Raw genomic sequence first — 19,125 nt, 5'->3', positions numbered from 1 at the left:
GTCTGATACCACAACTTGTCTCTTGACTCAATCCCCTAGGATACTAGGTTCTATAACCTCCCAAGGCAACAAGTGTTCAAGTTAAATTAATAAGACTTGTTGTTGTAACAAGAGGCTCTCAGATTCACTTTCTAAAATAAAGACCATCTAGGGGCGCCTGGGTGGCTCAGTCGTTAAGAGTCTGCCTTCGGCTCAGGTCATGATCCCAGGGTCCTGGGATGGAGCCCCACATCAGGCTCCCTGCTCCGTAGGAAGCCTGCTTCTCCCTCTCCCACTCCCCCTACTTGTGTTCCCTCTCTCACTGTCTCTCCCTCTGTCAAATAAATAAATAAAATCTTAAAAAAAAAATAAAATAAAGACCATCTAAACAAAAATGTTTAATAAAATTATAAAATTCAATGCAATTTCTTAATAATAAAAAAATAAAATCAGATATTATGAAGGTCTTCATAACAAAGCACACAGCTATGGGTTTTGTTTTGTTTACCTTGTTCCATTCTTTTCATTAGCTGTATCTGATCGACTGTCTTCTTCAAAATCTTGCATTTGTCTGGCTTTACACTCAAACTGTCAATGTCACTGATGTTGGCAGACAGTAACTCAGCTAGCTCTTCTAAATATTTATTTTCTTGCTCCCTGCGCCTCTTTTCAGTGCTATTACACAAAGAAAAACCAGTTAGTGTACACTTCTACCACCATACTTCCCTTCTGTTCAAGTACTTAATATTTACATACTTATAGAGATCCGTAATTTTATCCAGAATATAAAATCAGATTTGAAAACAATCTAAATTCACATCTGAAAAACAGGTACTACAAAATACCAAGATACAGAAAACAATTCTGGTCAAAATACATAAAAAGAATGACTGCCATCACAGATGTGTTTCTTCAATGATGTAAATACATCACATATTTCAAATAGCCAATGAATGTTAGATATTAAAAGGAAGCAGACAGTACATATACAAGTTGCATTTGGAATTTATTTTACGTTCTAAATAATAATTCCTTGAAATAGAAAATCTGAATTTTCAAACAACTTTGTTATAAATTAAGTAGTGGAGACTATACTATAGTTCAAATAAGTTATACTTGGAAATCTGATAAACTTTCTTAATTTTTCTGCTACTGAAAGAAATCTGATAAACTCTTGATTCTTATAATGATTAGACCATTAGTTGGTCCTCATCAAAAAGAAATGAGTATCCATCCAAAAAGTAAAATAAGAAGAATAAAAAATCAATAATTAGAGAGACAAAGGTACAGAGAACAAGGTCTTTTGTATACAACTTTGTTCTAAAAAACAGAAAAGACATCTATTTATAAGTTCTTATAAATGTAACAAAATCAATTTTGATTTATCTTGAAGCAAAATAATGAGAACAAAGGATAGTAGTGCAAACAGCTAGTACTTTATATTCATTCAAAAGTACTGAATGAATATTGTTCACTTTTGTTTTCCAGTCTTTACTTCTGGTTTAATTAGCCAAATCATCAGGCAACTTGCTTTATGTAATACATACAAAGATAGTGAAATATTACTTTTAAATGAATTTTTCCATTATCAAATTAACATAATAAAGACTGGTCACAAATAGCTCTTTATTTTATAAGCAGCAATCAAAATCATCTGGTATAATGGTAGAAAAGTGGTAGAAAAAAAGGTGAAAAGAGGGAAAGATCAGTTGCTTTTTAAAAAACTCATAATTGGCAACAATTAAAATACCACTTACTTTTCATAATAAAAAAACTATAAAAGTAATAGTATTTCCATAACAACACAGTAAGTTGAAAAGAACCAAGTCAACCAATCAACCGCATTTAACTACGTAAAACAAAATACTACAAAATAATACACATCCCAAAACAAGACCAAATTATAAAACTATAACAATCACATTGTCTTTAAAACCTTTCATTATTGAGTTATTAGTCTCATTTTACTTAGTAAAACTTTATCTTACAGTTTCTGCAGAGAGTACATGTAGTAAGATATTTTGACAAACTTCACACCAAGGCATTGGAAACATGAAGAAAATAAGTAACACACATTTTGATATATGCAAGGTTTCAGAGAACTCCATCTCTGCAACTTGATAGTGTTGTAGAGGACATGTAATTTTACCTTAGAGAAACTAATTCATACTGGACTTATTTTGTAGATTCAGTCTAAAGTATGATCTGTTTAAATCTAGGGGTCTAAATTCCAACATGAGTAAATTGGATTCATGTGGTAGAACTACCAAATCTGTTTTTGACATTAAATTTTATGTAAAACTGAAGTGCCTGACACCACTGCAGAGTAAAAGAAAGTAATAGAATGGCAGGATAGTCAGGGAGGTGACAGAGGAAGCAAGAAGCTAAAAGTAATGAAATGCTGAGGTGTCTATAAAATGACTTAAGAATGAGACTAGGACAGAAAATGAGAGCAGATATATTCAAATAAAGTCAAAACTGAAGAAGGGGTGGATGTGACAAAAAAAAATTCTACCTTAATAGAAAAGAAGGCTTCCTTTATTACTCTGGGCCACTTACATTTCTCCTCACCAGCCCAATGGATTTCCACTGATGCTGCACACTTGCTGGTTAATAATGCTATGAATTAACTCCTCATGTATCTTTTGTTTTCAACTTACTAGCTTTTTCAACAAATGCTCCTCTGCTTATTATGTGCCAGATAACTGTGTACTATGTCCTGGGGACCCAGGGGTAAATTAGAAGTAGTCCCAATTAGGGTGAGAATAAAGAAAAGGAACCATTACAGTGACAAGACTGTAATACTATAGAAGCTCATAGAAATTGCACCTAGACCTAAAGAACAAGGTGTCCAAACCTAGTGGTAGAGGGGGATTGGTTTCAGGGTGGGGGAGGCAGACAAACACACCCAGCTTTTTCAAAGGTATACAGTGGGGATGAAAATGTCAAGTAAAAGGACCTGTAAGTAGTTCAGTATGGCTGAACTATAAATAAGAAACAAAAGGGCAAGAGATGAGGTCCAGGCTGGATCATGAGGGCTCTTGCATACACCAAGATAAAAAGCACAGTACATTGCTTAAAAGCACAAGTTCAAACTTCCTCAGTCATTTATTAGCTATGTAGTGCTAGGCAAGTTACTTAAGAGCAATTTAACTTCTCTAAGCTTCAATTTCTTTATCTGCAAAACAGGGATGATGACATTATCTCCCAGAATTTTGTGAGGATTAAAAAAGATGATGCATGTAAAATGCTTGGCAGAGTTCCTGGCTATTAGTTCAATAAATGTTATCTAGCATCATCATTTTGGCTATGAACATTTATTTTCAGGGTAAGAGGAAGCCCAGAAGGGTTTCAGAAGAAGAATGCATGGCATGACCCGATTTGTAAGCTCCCTGAAGATAGAAACATGTTGCACTTCACTTATATCCTTAATAACATCATGCACACCATGCTGGTTGAATAGTAGGCACTGAATAAAGCACTTGTTGAGCTGAATTAGAGATGTTACACAAGCACAAGGCACAGCTACCCACCATTTTGAGACCAGCATTCTCCAGTAGAGTTAAGGAATGGAGAAGAGGAAATAGGAAGAGATATGAGACATCTCACCCCACCAAACAATTACTAAGAAACTCTATCAGGGCTCTCGTGGACAGGGCTGGCAATACCCTGAAGTTTAACATATGCTCTTTATAATTAATGAGTTCACAATCTGTTTAAAGAGAAAGTAGATGATAACAAAACCAAAAGAAACATGACAAGGTGGTATTCACACTCAAATTCAATCAGTTTCAAAATCACAAAGTTCTGGTTTACCATATCAAAAATATCAACTGAAACTAAAGCCCACACTTACAAACCTGAAGGAGGGAATGTTCTCAAATATTTTGAAAGCAAACATACAAAGATAAGGATTATCCTTACAAACATATAAGGATCATCTTTAAAACATCTAAGAAGAGAAAAATATTAAATTTTTGATATTTGTAATAACATGATTACATATGTACAAAAAATCAAAGACCTACAGATAAACCATAAAACAAATAAGAAAGTTCAGAACAATGTATGCACATGCACACGAGACCAATAATCCCAAATCATTAGTATTCCTATATATTAAAAATTGCCAGTTAGAAGGTGCAATAGACAAATGATACCATTTCTAAAAGCAATAAAAAAATCGGTGGTACCCAGGAATATATCTAACTAAAGATGAGGTAGTTGTTCAAAGGGCAAATTTATAAACTATTACTAACAGTGAAGACTTGATTAAGTGAACAGCCTTTATATTTATAAATAAGAACACTCTAGAATCTGGAGTCTAGAAAATAAAAATGTCTTTCTCCCCCAACTTAATCTATAAAAGTAAATGAAATTCTAATCCAAATCCCAAGTATTTTTTTCCAGGGGAAACTTAAAAAAACTGATTTAAAAATCTGAATGGAAAGTTAAAGGTACAAGAAGAGGGAAAACAATATTGAAAAATGACAAGGAAGAGTGACTTGCCCCTTCAGAGATCAAGGTGATTGTCATAAGAAAGTTCAGAACCAGATCCCTATCTATTCAGCAACTTGATCTATGATAAAGGTAACAGCACAAAAGCAGGGAAAGGATAGGGTCATAACCACTTATGTTCTTCATGGGAAAAAATAAAATTATATCACACACAAAAATAAATTCCAGATTAATTAAAACTCTAAATATGTATTAGAAGAAAATAGGTAAAGATACAGTTAAGGCCCTGAAGTAGAGGGGAGAAATTCTTTAACAAGATTCCCCAAGAGCTTGACACACGAAAACGGAAGGTTCCAACCTACAACAACAGATTTCAAAAACAGAGTTAAACAGACTTGGGAGAAGATACTTGCATCAAATATAAGCAAAAAAAGGTAGTACCTAGAAAATTAAAAATTACTCTTACAAACAAAAGGAAAAGGAAAAACACCCTAGCAGGAATATGGGTAAAAGATACAACCAGGAAATTCACTGAAGAGGAAAAGAAAAATCATGATCAATTAATCTAGTGATTGGTTAAATATACTTAAAACTGTAACCCCACACTCATCAGATTGGCAAAGAGTTAAAGTGAGGAGAAAGTAGTGTAAGGGTGTGAGAAAAAAGAACTCTCAATGCTTCTTATTTGAAGAGCATTGTGGTAGTGACCTAGTTAACATAAAAATGTACACAGATCCTAAAGGAACTCTTACGTATAAAGGAGCAGGTGTGAATGAGGATGTTCACTGCAGTGCTAGCGGTAAGAGTGAAAATTTCTGACAAAAAAGTTGTTTATCGAGAGGGAACATCTCTCTGTAGAGAAACAGATTTTTCCAAATGGGGTACATTCCTATAACACAATACTTAATCAAAAATTGTATTACAGTCAACAACATTGTGTTGCAAACTTCAAAGCTGCTAAGAGACTAGTTAATTGTTCTCACCACAAAGAAGACTTAATAATTGTGGGAGGTGGTAGAGGTGTTAGCTACACTATACATACGGAAATGTATAAAGGTGTCAAACCAACACATTGTACAGCTTAAACTTACACAATGTTATATGTCAATTATATGTCAGTAATAATAAAAAAATAACTAAAAAAATGATAGGACTGAATCTACATGTATTTATATCTCAAGATGCATGCTGAAAAGAGCATATTACAGAAAAATATATACAGTATACGGTATTGTACAATATATATTTATAAACAATCTATATTACTCACCAATCCTTATATATATAATTATTAAAAATGGAGAAATTAGTTGCAGACAGATCAGTTTAATCATTAATCATTTTACTACCTTTATTCAAACAAGACTATGCAAATATGATAAAATATTAACACAATGCTAATAACACTGTAAAATATGAATAATTATATGTGATGGGTATACATAGATTCTTAGTCTCTATACTTTTACAGATTTAAAAAAATTCCCCCAAATAAAAATTAAATCTAAAAAACATAGTTTTAATTATTTATAAGTTTTCTTTTGAAAAAGACTGAATTTATATACATATAAGAACATTAACTCTGACAACACAAAGCTGGATTGTATCTTGATATCAACATTCCTCTGAGCATCTGGACACTTACCTGTGGTTATGAGTACTTAGGTTATGATCTCTCTATGATAGTTCACAGAACTGATTAACTTTTCACCCCCCAGCCTGGAGCTCTGGCACTCACTCTCCTGTTAAAATCCTTTCCTCCCCGCTGGCCCCCATGAGAAAGCAGCACGTAATCCAGTGACAAAAGAGTCTTCTGCCACTTCACTCTCTAGATCAGTGATTATCAACTGGAGCCATATTGCTTTCCCCATCCTTAGGAAATACTGACAAACATTTGATAATGTTTGAAGACATTTTTGGTAATCATAACTGCTATGACATTTTGGTTATCATAACTGATATAAAGATGCTACTGGCCTCTAGTGTGTGAAAGCCAAGGATATTGCTAAACATCTTAACAATATACAGGATGGTGCTCCACAACAAAGAATTATCTGGCTGACAATGCCAATAGTGTGAAAGGTTGAGGAAGCTTGCTCTAGACCCTAGAAGGTGAATGGATCCCCACTCTTCTCCTCTCAGGTGGGAAGCTGCTCTTTTGATGTGATTAAGGTCCCTTCTCTATCTGGTATTTGTTAGAGTCTCCTTAGCAATAATTCTCTTTTAGCCCATTTAAGGTGATCATATTCCTCATAATATACAAATATTTAATTTCACAATACGCATTCTTTAAAATCCTAATATTATAACAATATATTTATTTGTTCTACTAAGACTGTAATGTTCTAAGACAGCAATTAAAGATGTACAATGGATTTATTTATTCACTTGACAAATTTTTACTGTGTCCTTACTATATATAACCCAAATACTATGCTACAAACCAGGAATAAAATGGTAAGAACAGACAAGTTCCTTACCAAACGGCAGCCTAAGTGTGTAGTGGAGAAGCCAGGGATTTGTGAAATAATCACATGAACTAGTAAAAATCTGAAAATTATGGAGCAGAGCTATAAACATACATGTGAGACAGATGCATGAATGAGGGAGATTTAAAATAATAGTTATGGAAGTAAGAGATGGCTTCTTTTAAGGTGGTAATGTCTAAGCTGGCATCTGGAGAACATACAGGTCTTGACTACAGGAAATCTAGAGGGAGCAAGCTGGATTAAGGGAGCAGCATGTGCAAAGGCCTTGGGGAAGCGAGAGAACATGGTGAGTCTAAGGGACTCAAAAGAAGATCAGTAAACTTGGAGTAGAGGAAACAAGGGTTCTAAAGTGTCAATGAAAATGATAAAGAAGCTCTCCCAGATACAGACTAAGAAAAGAGTGTTCCTACCTTGATGCCAGTGTGTCACATGGCGATCCTTTCCTCTTATGTGAGTCTGGGTTAGCAGGGTCGGATGAACTGTCCCCGAGGCCACTCATGTTGAAAAACTTCACACCTAAAAAGGTAGGACAACAATAAGAAATCTACCCTGGTGAACTTTCTAACCATAGGGGAGGAGGAAGCTCCCTTATGTTAGAAGATATCTAAACATTGTAGTCTCTCAATGAATAGCTAATTATAGCCATCACAAAAGCAACCACATCTATATAAAAGCACAGAGTCATCAGCTAGTTATTGTTTCTACACTTTCTTTTCTGTATCTGTAAAACAAAATTAACAAGCCCTTATGAAATCATAAAGGTTAATTAGGATGAAAATATTGTTAGAATAATGAAGTAGATACCGAAATTTTTTTCAGAGAAAAGAATCACTTTCGGATGTAAATGTAAAAACAATGTATAATTGGGAGTTAGGGAAATTATTTTTTATGTTTATTTCAGGTTATACTTTGAAAAGAACTTTAAACAACTTTTACTCATAAGGTCTGGGATTTTATATTGCTAGGAAAATAAATACAATTAAAGTTAAAGCAATGAACTAGATTTGGTACTTACCAACTTTGAATTCTATACTCCTAACCTTGTGTCTATGTAGTCAGGCGACAAAGATCAAATGTTTAGTCTATGTTAGGATCTTGGTATAGATGCCAGAGAACACAAAGTCATTTCCCTGAGCATGCCAGCCAGGTCTCTCTCTCACATGTTGTGCCAGTTCGTGACTGCACTTACAGATCCCTTCTGACCTGTCCCTATCACCCACTAGGCTCTGTAGAATCCCTAATGGCACTCAGAATCCTATTCCTGGCCTTGGATTTATCACTACCTTTTGTATTTTATTAGTGCCAAACAACACACCTCCTCCATTCCCTTTCACTCCATCTACCCTTATAAAAGGCAAGAAAATTCTTATTAAATGGGAAAAACCTTTAACTTTTCCTTAAATTATAAAATTACTAAACCACAACAATAGCAGCTGTGCTTATAAAGTTTCTTATAAAGAATGCTGAGATCCATAAGAATCTTTCACATGGTTTTAATTAATACATCTGAGTAAATCCTTTTCCTCTAGTCCAAAAACTTACTGTCTCTAGCCCTTTCTCAATACCAAAGACTGTCATGTCCCCTTTTCAGTGTATAAATAGTACCTAAAATTCTAATCACAAATTATTTCATGCAACCATTTTGAATTTCTCCCATATTAGAAGTGCAGTTCATAAAACTCTCTAATGCCTAGGATTGTAGTCTTATAATTACTTTTTAATTTTCTCTTTCACTCATTTCAATTGGTATCTATGTCCTGTCAATTCTTCCTTAATAAGAGATCTTAGATTGTCCCTTCCTTCTTTATTCTCAGATATAGTTATGATTCCAGTTGGAACCAAATGCCTCATTCTGAATTAATGCAAGATCTGTGTATCTGGTTTCTCAATTCCAGTCACTCTCACTTCTAATCTGTCCTATAAACAGCACCTAAACCATTCCTGCTCAAATGTCATTTTCAAGGTATCAGTTCCCTGATGAAGAATCAACTGGATCCCCCTACTGGAGCATGGTGGTTAAAAGCATGGGCTCTGGGGTCAGAAAGGCCTTAAATTTAAGCCCTGGCTTAATCACTACCTGCTTATTCTTGGGCAATGTATGTAATCTCCTTAAACCTAATTCCTCATCTGTAACACAGGGATAATAATCACCTTCACCTACCTTCAGATTTGTTGTGAGGATTGAATAGTGCGTGTAAAGAGCACACTGAAGTTCCTGGAGAAGCTAGCTACTGTTATTACCCCCTCTGCAAACAGAGAGCTCCATGAGGGGCAGTGTTCACTCGGTGGGTAACTCATCCCCAAACTCCTCATTGATAAATACAATGGACGCTTTTCATTCCCTCATTTATTAGTGCTCAATATCTGCTATTATTATTATTATTTTACTGGACTCCTTGGGAGCAGCATTTGAAATAATTACCTTCTGAAACACCGTCATCCGTTGGCTTCTGTGATCCCACACCTCCTTCATACTTAACAAATAAATCTATCATGCATCAGGCACTGTGCTAAAAGCTGACCAAATAATGGACAGCAAAAAAGAGGTTCCTGTCCTCATGGAGTGAGAGACATAAACAGATAAGACACAAAAATAACATGTAATTTTAAACTGTGATAACAGTTACAAAGGAAAAGAACAGGGTTCATAGAAAAGCAATAGAGGAGACCTAATTTTAATTGGGAGATCACCTGAGCCTTCTCTGAAGAGGTGATGTTTAAGTCAAGACCTGAGGGATTAGAATTAGTGTGGTTTTCTTCTTACCTTATTCTGAGTACTTTTTGTCCAATTCTTCGGAGTCAGAAGTCCTCATGGTCCTAACGTCCTAAGCCTCTTTTTCCCTCAGACTATATACATTATCCTTGGGTGATACCACTCACTCAACATGACTTCAAAACACATCTCTGTACTGACTATTCCCGAAACTCCATCTCTAGCTCAGACCTCCTGGGTCTCAGACCCCGAATCCAATTCTTCATCAGATACCTCTACCCAGATGTCACATAGGCACCTCAAATTCAACTTTCCAAAATGAACTTAACATCACCTCATGTATTTCTTCTCTCAGTCGGTATGTTGGAGTCATTCCAGCCTCTTCTCTCGTACCCCACATGCAAGCAGACACCAAGATTGTCAATTTTTATTTCCTAAATATTTCCAAAATCCATCCTTCCTCATATCCTCCTCTCATCACCTCCTGATGGACTATTAAAATAACTTTCCAGATGGTCTCCCTGAGCCACCAGAGGAGGCTATCAAAAATGTAAGTCTGATCATCTCAATCTTTGCTTAAAACCCTTCACTAAATCCTCACTGCCCACAGGACATTTAACCTCCTTGACATAATGTGTAAAGTTTCCATCAGCTCTCACCTATTGTGTGTCTATTACAGAACTTGGTGAATAAGTGACTAAACATCTGTTCAATCAAGTATTTATAGATTACAGATTTTTTATAAGTTTTTTAAAAGATTTTATTTATTTGTCAGAGAGAGAGAGAGTGAGCACAAGCAAGGGGAGTGGCAGGCAGAGGGAGAAGCAGGCTCCCCACTGAGCAGGGAGCCCCATGTGGGACTCAATCCCAGGATCCTGGGATCATGACCTGAGCCGAAGGCAGACGCTTAACTGACTGAGCCACCCAGACATACTTATAGATTTTTTAAAAAGATTTTATCTGCTTATTTCAGAGAGAGAGAGAGACAGCACACAAGCTTGAGCAGTGGGAGGGGCAGAGGGAGAAGAAGACTCCCCACTAAGCAGAGAGCCCAATGTGGGGCTCAATCCCAGGACCCTGGGATCACAACCTGAGCTGAAGGCAAATGCTTAACCGACTGAGTCACCAGGCACCTGTAGATTATAGATGTTATATATTATATTATATATGACATATATATACATACATACACACACACACACACGCACACATATATATGTAAACAGATACATACACATGTAGTTCAGTTTTGACCCTAAGGAAAGACTTTAAAAATAAAATCCTTGTTTATATTTCATGTTCCCAGCAAAGGTAAGCATTAGTCTGAAAACTTCAAATTGATCTCAATGTGGGTAGCCCTAACTTAACTTAGCAACAAATATTTATTGAGCTAGTATACGCCAGCCTCTGTTTGAGGTGCTGGGGATACAGCCATGAATAAAATTTATCAAAATCACTGTCCTCATAGAGGTACATTCTATTGTGAGAGAGAGACAATAAATAAAATTAATAAAATTTAAAAAGTAAATTATAGAGTACATTAGAAGTGATAAGTGTTACACAGAAAAATCAGGCGAGAATAGAGATGTGTGTGGAAGGGAAGGGACAGCAATCTTAAGTAGCATAGTTAGGAAAAGCCTCATTGAGAAGGTGAGATATGAGCAAAGACTTGAAAGAGGTGAGGGAGAGGGAAAGGTATCTGGAGAAAGAGTGCTCCTGGCAGGGGCAAAGTGAAGGGCTGTAAGGCCTTAAAGCCAGAGCATAGCTATGCTTTTTCAGAAACATGAAAGAGATCAGTGTAGCCAGAACCAGGGAATGAGGAAGCAGATGAGCTCAGAAAGATCACAGGAGGCTACATCGTGTAAGGCCATAAAAACCATCTGAAAGGCTTTAGCTTTATTCTGACTGAATTAGGCAATCAGTGGAGGATAAAGAACAGAGGAATGACAAGATCTGATTTTCATTTTAAGACTTCTGCTATGAAGGGTAAGTACAATCTTTCTCATCTCAGTAATTTGGTATTTAAGTTTCCAACTGCTAAATGGCCTTTTTCATTTGGATATCTCACTGTCACCTCAAACTCAACATGTAATAAGATATGTTTTTATATTCTTTAAGTTCCAGACTTCTTTTAATGATGAGCTGCATTGTCGATTAATGTCATCATAAAAAATACTTGTTAAATCTCTTGTGGTAGGGAGGAGATGAAATAAGGAAAATAATTACAATTTAAGGTGGACAACCTCAATGTAAAGGGAAATACGCCAGACTTGTAATAACAACCACCACAACAAAAAAGATGTCAAAAGACCTGGCATGCTTGTTAGCATCTATTCTGAAACCCAAACCCAAATAATAATCATCATCTAAGTAATGTATTACTATAATTAATACAACTGTTACTTTCTTTTCCTTATGGAAATTCACAGAAGCATAAATGAGGTTAACCAAATATCACAGAAGTAAAGAAGCCACTTCATTTATATTTATAGAAATTTCTACTCACATAGAAATAAAATTATTTTTAAATGTATTAATGCAACAAATTTTATAATAATGAAGGAGCATTAACTTTAAACTTTTCAATAGAAGTAGAAATAAAAGAGCAGAAAATGAAGAGGGGGAAGAAAATGAAAGAGAAGACTTCAGAGTTTGCTAAACCAAAAGAAAGAAAATAGCTAACTCCCTACTTCCTGCTCAGGGACTACTTCTTACTTCCTTATCTTCCCATCTTTTCTGCTTCCAAAGACATTAGGTTATACCCATCTGAGAATTTACCCATCTGGAATTCTACGGCTGTCAAAATTGAAAGGGCCATATACTTCTTCTTATACTATGCTATAAATTATAACTCTCCTGCTTGTCTCCCCTTCTATATTATGAACTCAAAGACAGTTATTAGATCTTTTCACTGTATATCCAGTATCTAACATAATGCCTAAAAGATATAAAAGCTAAAATAGGTGATAAGTTAGAAGTGATAAAGCCCTTAACTAATACAACATTTAAAAGTTTAAAGGATATTTAAGATATTTTATGGTTAAATATTTTCTGGAATCTTTTATAAAGCTTTGGAATTCTTTCCTATAATTGAGAAATTGAGCTTACTTGAAATCCTTGTTACCATGTGTTCAATGGGGGGCAGGGGGGAACCAAAAAACCTGTCTTCTTGATCTAGAAATTGGACAATATCTCTTCTGATTTGAAAAGGTAAAAATCTACTATTTTGGGGAAACCTCCCACAACATTTCATAGTACTGTAGAGACATGAAGTCCTGTTACAGTCCTACAACTGTAAACATAAATAATACAATTTTGATACAACAAATAATTTTGAACAAAAATAAATCTAGATTTAAAACAAGATTCCCCATACTGTGCTCCCCTCAGACTACTGGCTGGATTGGCATCTTCTAAATTTATTTGAGATTCTGGGGCTGAGGAGACATTAGACAACAATTCAACAGCAGCCAGACAGGCTGGCCTACCAAAATAAGAGCCAACAATAAGAAGCTATGAGAGAGTCACCAACAATGTGCTGATGGTATGATTCTGGTATTAACTGCTTTCTATTTACAAAACACAATACACAGATAGTGGAATGCAAAACCTCTGACGAGTGAAAACTATTACAGCTGTTCTATTTGTGGAATGGCTTTACATTTGGCAGTAAGGGTACTTAAATAAGGTTCATTAAGAAAAGATATGTTTGTTTCAGAAAGGAAACCAATCTGCATATCACGTTTTAAAAAAAGGTAAGGTTTCTAAGTAAAAGTACCCTGTTGAGTTGAAGAGTTGCTAAGTTATACCGAAACAACCTCATGCAATCTGTAGAGAACAGTTTTTAGGAATTGGAAACCACATCTATCCCAAATAGACCAGACAAAACCAAACAGGTGGGGCTGAAGAAATAGGTCAATGTTTTGTATTTCAGTTGAATTATAAATTTCTAGAACATAAGACATTTTGTCACTCATCCCCCAGACTTAGCTGAGAACCACAGAATTTGAAAAATAAGTAACAATATGTTAGTAAACAACTCTAATAATACACTTTAAAATGCTTAGCGGGCAATTAGCACAAAGCAGCACAGACATGATGAGAGCTAAAGCTCTCCTAGTTGACAGCTGTATGAGAACAATCACACAGGAAAATCATGATAAACAAAACTCCTGCATTGGGCAATTGCCATATAGAAATATTTCTCAGACTAGCGTCCTCAGACACGTAGGGTTCTCTGAAAAAAGTTTTCAATTTTCTTGTCTTTTCGTTGCCTTGTCAACTGAAATCTTTCTCATGTGATAAGAAAGTATGGGGACTTTGGGATTTTCACCACCCTTTTTATGGCTGAATAATTTTCCATTGTTTGGATATTCTATATTTTGTTTATCCATCAGTTGATGGACATTGGGTTTTTCCATTTCAGGGGCTATTTATCAATAATGATTCTGTGAACATTTATATGCATAAATTATGAGCATGTCTTCGATTCGTTTGGTATTCTTGGAGTGGAACTGCTAAGTCATATTATAACTCTCTTTAGCTTTTTGAGGAACTGCCAAACTGTCTTCCACAGTGGCTATCCCACCTTAAATTTTTACTAGCAATGTACAATTGTTCCAATTTCTCCACATCCTCACCAAATTTGTTATCTTCTGTTTTGTAATTTTATATTAATTCTGACCATCCTAGGAGGTGTGAAATGGTATCTCATTACAGTTTTGATTTGCATTTATTTCCCTAATGTGCTTTTTCATGTGCTTATTGGCCATTTGTATATCTTCTTTGGAGACTGTCTATTCAGGTCCTTTGCCCATTTTTAAATTGGGTTATTTGTCTTTTTATTTTTGAGTCATGAGAGTTCTTTATATTAGGGTAATTAGCCTCTAACAGATACATGATTTGCGAACATTTTGTTTTATGAATGAAGTCTTTAATTTGATGAAATCCAATTTATCTACTTTTCCTTAGTGGAGTAAGTGCAATGCCTGGACTTCCTTAAAGAGTTTCTATTGATTGCTATTTTTCCTGTGTATACACCTTACTTTCTTGTTTCTTTGAATGCCTCCTAATTTTTTGTTAAAAACCAGATATTTTGAAGCTAATGCCTAAACAAAGATTTCCTTAAATGTCTGGAAACAAAAAGTCTCCCTGAATCCACAAAACCAGAGACCAGAATTCAGATGGTGGCTATCTCCCTGGCCCAGAGAGGAACCCCTGCCAGAAGTCTCTGCCATAAATGGCGTGCCAGTATCTGAACTCTTATGGCCAGGAATAAAAAACAAAGGCAAAGAAATGGATCAAAACAATGAATTCTTAAAAATAAAGACAACATTTTATCTCATTTCATTGATTCAATAAAACATCAGATTTTTCTTAAAAGAAAATCCCATGCAAAATCTTATTTATATTTACTATGTTAATAATAAAGACATTGTCGGTTGTCTCTTGGTTTTGTTCACTGTTTCCTTTGCTGTGCAAAAGCTTTTTATCTTGATGAAATCCCAATAGTGCATTTTTGCCCTTGCTTCCCTTGCCTTTGCCGATGTTTCTAGGAAGAAGTTGCTGCAGCTGAGGTCAAAGAGGTTGCTGCCTGTGTTCTCCTCTAGGATTTTGATGGATTCCTGTCTCACATTTAGGTCTTTCATCCATTTTGAGTCTATTTTTGTGTGTGGTATAAGGAAATGGTCCAGTTTCCTTCTTCTGCCTGTGGCTGTCCAATTTTCCCAACACCATTTGTTGAAGAGACTGTCTTTCTTCCATTGGACATTCTTTCCCGCTTTGTCAAAGATGAGTTGACCATAGAGTTGAGGGTCCACTTCTGGGCTCTCTATTGTTTCACTGATCTATGTGTCTGTTTTTGTGCCAGTACCATACTGTCTTGATAGCCAAACTATGGAAAGAGCCGAAATGTCCATCAGCAGATGAATGGATAAAGAAGATGTGGTGGATACACACACACACACACACACACACACACAATGGAATATAATGCAGCCATCAAAAAACCCCCGAAATCTTGCCATTTGCAACGACGTGGATGGAACTAGAGGGTATTATGCTAAGCAAAATGAGTCAATCAGAGAAGGACATGTATCATATGATCTCACTGATATGAGGAATTCTTAATCTCAGGAAACAAACTGAGGGTTGCTGGAGTGGTGGGGGATGGAAGGGAAGCGGTGGTTGGGTGATGGACATTGGGGGGGTATGTGCTATGGTGAGCGCTGTGAATTGTGTAAGACTGATGAATCACAAACCTGTACCTCTGAAACAAATACTACATTGTATGTTAAAAAAAAAAAAAAAGAAGATAGTAGGAAGGGAAAAATGAAGGCGGGGAAATCGGAGGGGGAGACGAACCATGAGAGACTATGGACTCTGAGAAACAAACTGAGGGTTCTAGAGGGGCGGGGGTGGGGGGATGGGTTAGCCTGGAGATGGGTATTAAAGAGGGCATGTACTGCATGGAGCACTGGGTGTTATACGCAAACAATGAATCATGGAACACTACATCAAAAACTAATGATGTAGGGCGCCTGGGTGGCTCATCATGATCCTGGAGTCCCTGGATCGAGTCCCACATCGGGCTCCCTGCTCAGCAGGGAGCCTGCTTCTCCCTCTGACCCTCCCCCCTCTCATGTGCTCTCTCTCTCTCATTCTCTGTCTCAAATAAATAAATAAAATCTTTAAAAAAAAAAAAACTAATGATGTAATGTATGGTGATTAACATAACAAAATAAAATTTAAAAAAATAATAAAGACATTATCAAGGACTTGGTAACTTAAATTCTAAGAGTATGTAATGTTTGAAAAACTGCGTTTAATAAACTTATGTTTACCACTAAAAGTTCATCCTATAGATTAAGAGAATGCTTTCTTTTTTTTTTTTTTTAAAGATTTTATTTATTTATTTGACAGAGAGAGAGAGATAGCGAGAGCAGGAACACAAGCAGGGGGAGTGGGAGGGGGAGAAGCAGGCTTCCCGCCGAGCAGGGAGCCCGATGTGGGACTCGATCCCAGGACCCTGGGATCATGACCTGAGCCGAAGGCAGACGCTTAATGACTGAGCCACCCAGGCGCCCGAGAATGCTTTCTTTCTTTGCATTATTTTTTCTAAATGGAGAGTAAGTTTGGAAAAGCTATAAAAGTTTATTTTTTGTTTTCTATTAACAAAAATATAGGAAAAAGAGAAAAATCAAATTAGTTTTAAAACCCAATATTTTAAATTCCTCACATTGACTTTATTTAAAATTTAGTTTTTTTAAGATTAAAAAAATAAACATATATGCATTCACCTTGCTAAAATACTCCTGTTGTATGAATTTGTACCTGAGGAAAGATAGTCAGCATATGAAATACGTATTTGTGGCAACTATCTTATTAAGACAACTGGGCAGAAACAACCCTCAACATTTCCTTGCAAATCCATGAAATTGGATGATTCCAGTTATTGTACAACATTGAGTAATTATAGATACACTGTACACATCTTCCAAAAATTAGTTCTATATCATTCTAACTTGTGGGAAATATATTGGTATTTCTTAAAATAAATAAAATAAAAAAGAGATTAAAATCAGTCTTCTTGACCACAGCTCTCTAACTGTGTAAACAACAAAATAAGTGTTATTCACTTGCACATGCACAGGAGAAAAGTTTATAAAAAAAATAGTTTAGCAAAGTAACAGCCTTAAAAAATGAAAATGGTGATCAGAGAGACAAAACTAAGTGATAAAAATTTCACTGTCTCTTCCCTCTCTCAGATTCAAATACTAATGAGCAGAAAATCAGCTAGAAGCTGTGGCCAGAAGAGAATGAAGATCAGCATTAGACAAAGATAATTCACAGATGATTATCCAAAACCAAAATCACATTTACCACATAAAATTATTCCAATATCTAGGGGCACCTGGGTGGCTCAGTCGGTTAAGCACCTGACTCTTGGTTTTGGCTCAGGTCATGATCTCAGGATGATGAGATTGTGCTTGGCATGGAGTCCGCTTGAGTTTCTCTCTGCCCCTCTCCCTTTGCCCCTCCCCCTGCCCACATGCATGCGCGCATGCTCTCTCTCTCTAAAATAAATAAATAAATCTTTAAATATTCCAATATCTAAAATAAAGGGCTAAGCCCCTGATCAGAAGTTGTTCAATTTTCCTCAAATATTTCAGAAACTCATTTCGGAATACAGTATGGTTAAATGTACATATATAAACCAATAAATGAAAAATAAATATACTAAAATTTGATCCTTAAAGTTAAAAGGTAACAGAAGTACCAAAGTAATAGAGCTGCATGTCAATTATTTGCCAAAACAATGGAATTATATCTTGAGGGCACTAGAAAATGATTACGTCAGGTAAACCTCCAGTTAATTTCAGGGTCATCCCCCCAACTGCAGCAGAAGGGACATGAATAAAATCACAATATAAATGTACAATCTTCACTGCCCAAATTTATAGAAGAATATGTACTTTTTAAAGACTAGCTTAAAACTTAAGTCATCTCACTTGATTCATTTTTTTTTTTTTGGCAAAAATCTTATTAAGACCCATTGGGAATTGAAAAAAAAAAAATCCCCAAGCATTTCAGGTGAATAGCTGGTCAAAAAGCATTAACACTTCCTCAGTGATCATACTAATTGAACTAGCTATATTCCTTCCAGTGCAATGCTCAACAAAAGGTAACTCTAAACAAGTGAAATTCAGATTTCACTTTCCAGTGTTCTCAACAGAATAACTATGAAAATAATGGTTATATTCCAGAATCAATGGAAAATAATGCAAACTTTTAGAATCAGAGGAACCCTAGCAATTGTCATCTAGTACACTGCTTCTCAAACTTTCTGACTATAGGCCACTTAAGAATACACAAAACGCCCATCTTGCCTGTTTTCACTTGCACAGTATGAAGTCAGTAACAAAGAATTTGAGAGGAACAATAAAAAAGGTTCACAAAAAAAGAGGCCTATTAATATGCATTTAAAGGATATAACAATTTAATAATATATAGAGAGTGTTTATGTATTTTCTATGTATTAACTCATTTATTCCTCACAACTGCTCTATGAAGTATGTATTATTATTATTTCTACTTACAGAATCGCTGAGTTCCAACAGTTTTATCTTACTGATAAAGTACTGTCTGACAATGATAATGATGAAAATGATGATGATCAACACTTACATAGGATTTATTATATGACAATCATTGTTCTAAGCATCTAACTTATTTACTCATAAACCTTACTAATTCATTCACTCATAAAATATGAGACGGATAATACTATAATCCATTTAGAAATGAGGAAACTAAGGCACAGAAACATTATTTAATCTGCTCAACTTCGTCAAGCGGTAGAGGTAAAAATCATTTTTGGGTAGTTCGTTCCAGATTCTGGCTATGCTTTAACTTATATAACTAAACTACAGTCATATAACTGATAAGTAGAAAAGCCAACAATAGATTCCCAACTTTTGCTTTTGC

General features: G+C 35.5%; 1 protein-coding gene across 14 annotated transcripts in view; it reads right to left on the bottom strand.

Annotated features, from left to right (window-relative positions):
* NCOA1 (nuclear receptor coactivator 1) overlaps nucleotides 1–19,125 on the bottom strand; it is a 238,050-nt gene that overhangs the window by 82,081 nt on the left and 136,844 nt on the right. For all 14 annotated transcript variants that reach the window (XM_045884197.3, XM_045884189.3, XM_054509635.2 and 11 more), the window contains 2 exons: nucleotides 7,337–7,442; nucleotides 488–654 (listed from right to left, as the gene is read on the bottom strand). In XM_045884197.3, coding sequence (XP_045740153.1) covers nucleotides 488–654; nucleotides 7,337–7,442 — 273 coding nt within the window. The remainder of the gene's footprint in view (nucleotides 1–487; nucleotides 655–7,336; nucleotides 7,443–19,125) is intronic.

Source organism: Mirounga angustirostris, unplaced genomic scaffold (assembly GCF_029215605.1).
Source record: "Mirounga angustirostris isolate CCGP_5_RB_7025 unplaced genomic scaffold, mMirAng1.0.hap1 SCAF_10, whole genome shotgun sequence".
NCBI classification, from domain to species: domain Eukaryota; kingdom Metazoa; phylum Chordata; class Mammalia; order Carnivora; family Phocidae; genus Mirounga; species Mirounga angustirostris.
The sequence above is the reverse complement of the archived record's forward strand: the minus strand, read 5'-3'. Positions and strand labels throughout refer to the sequence as shown.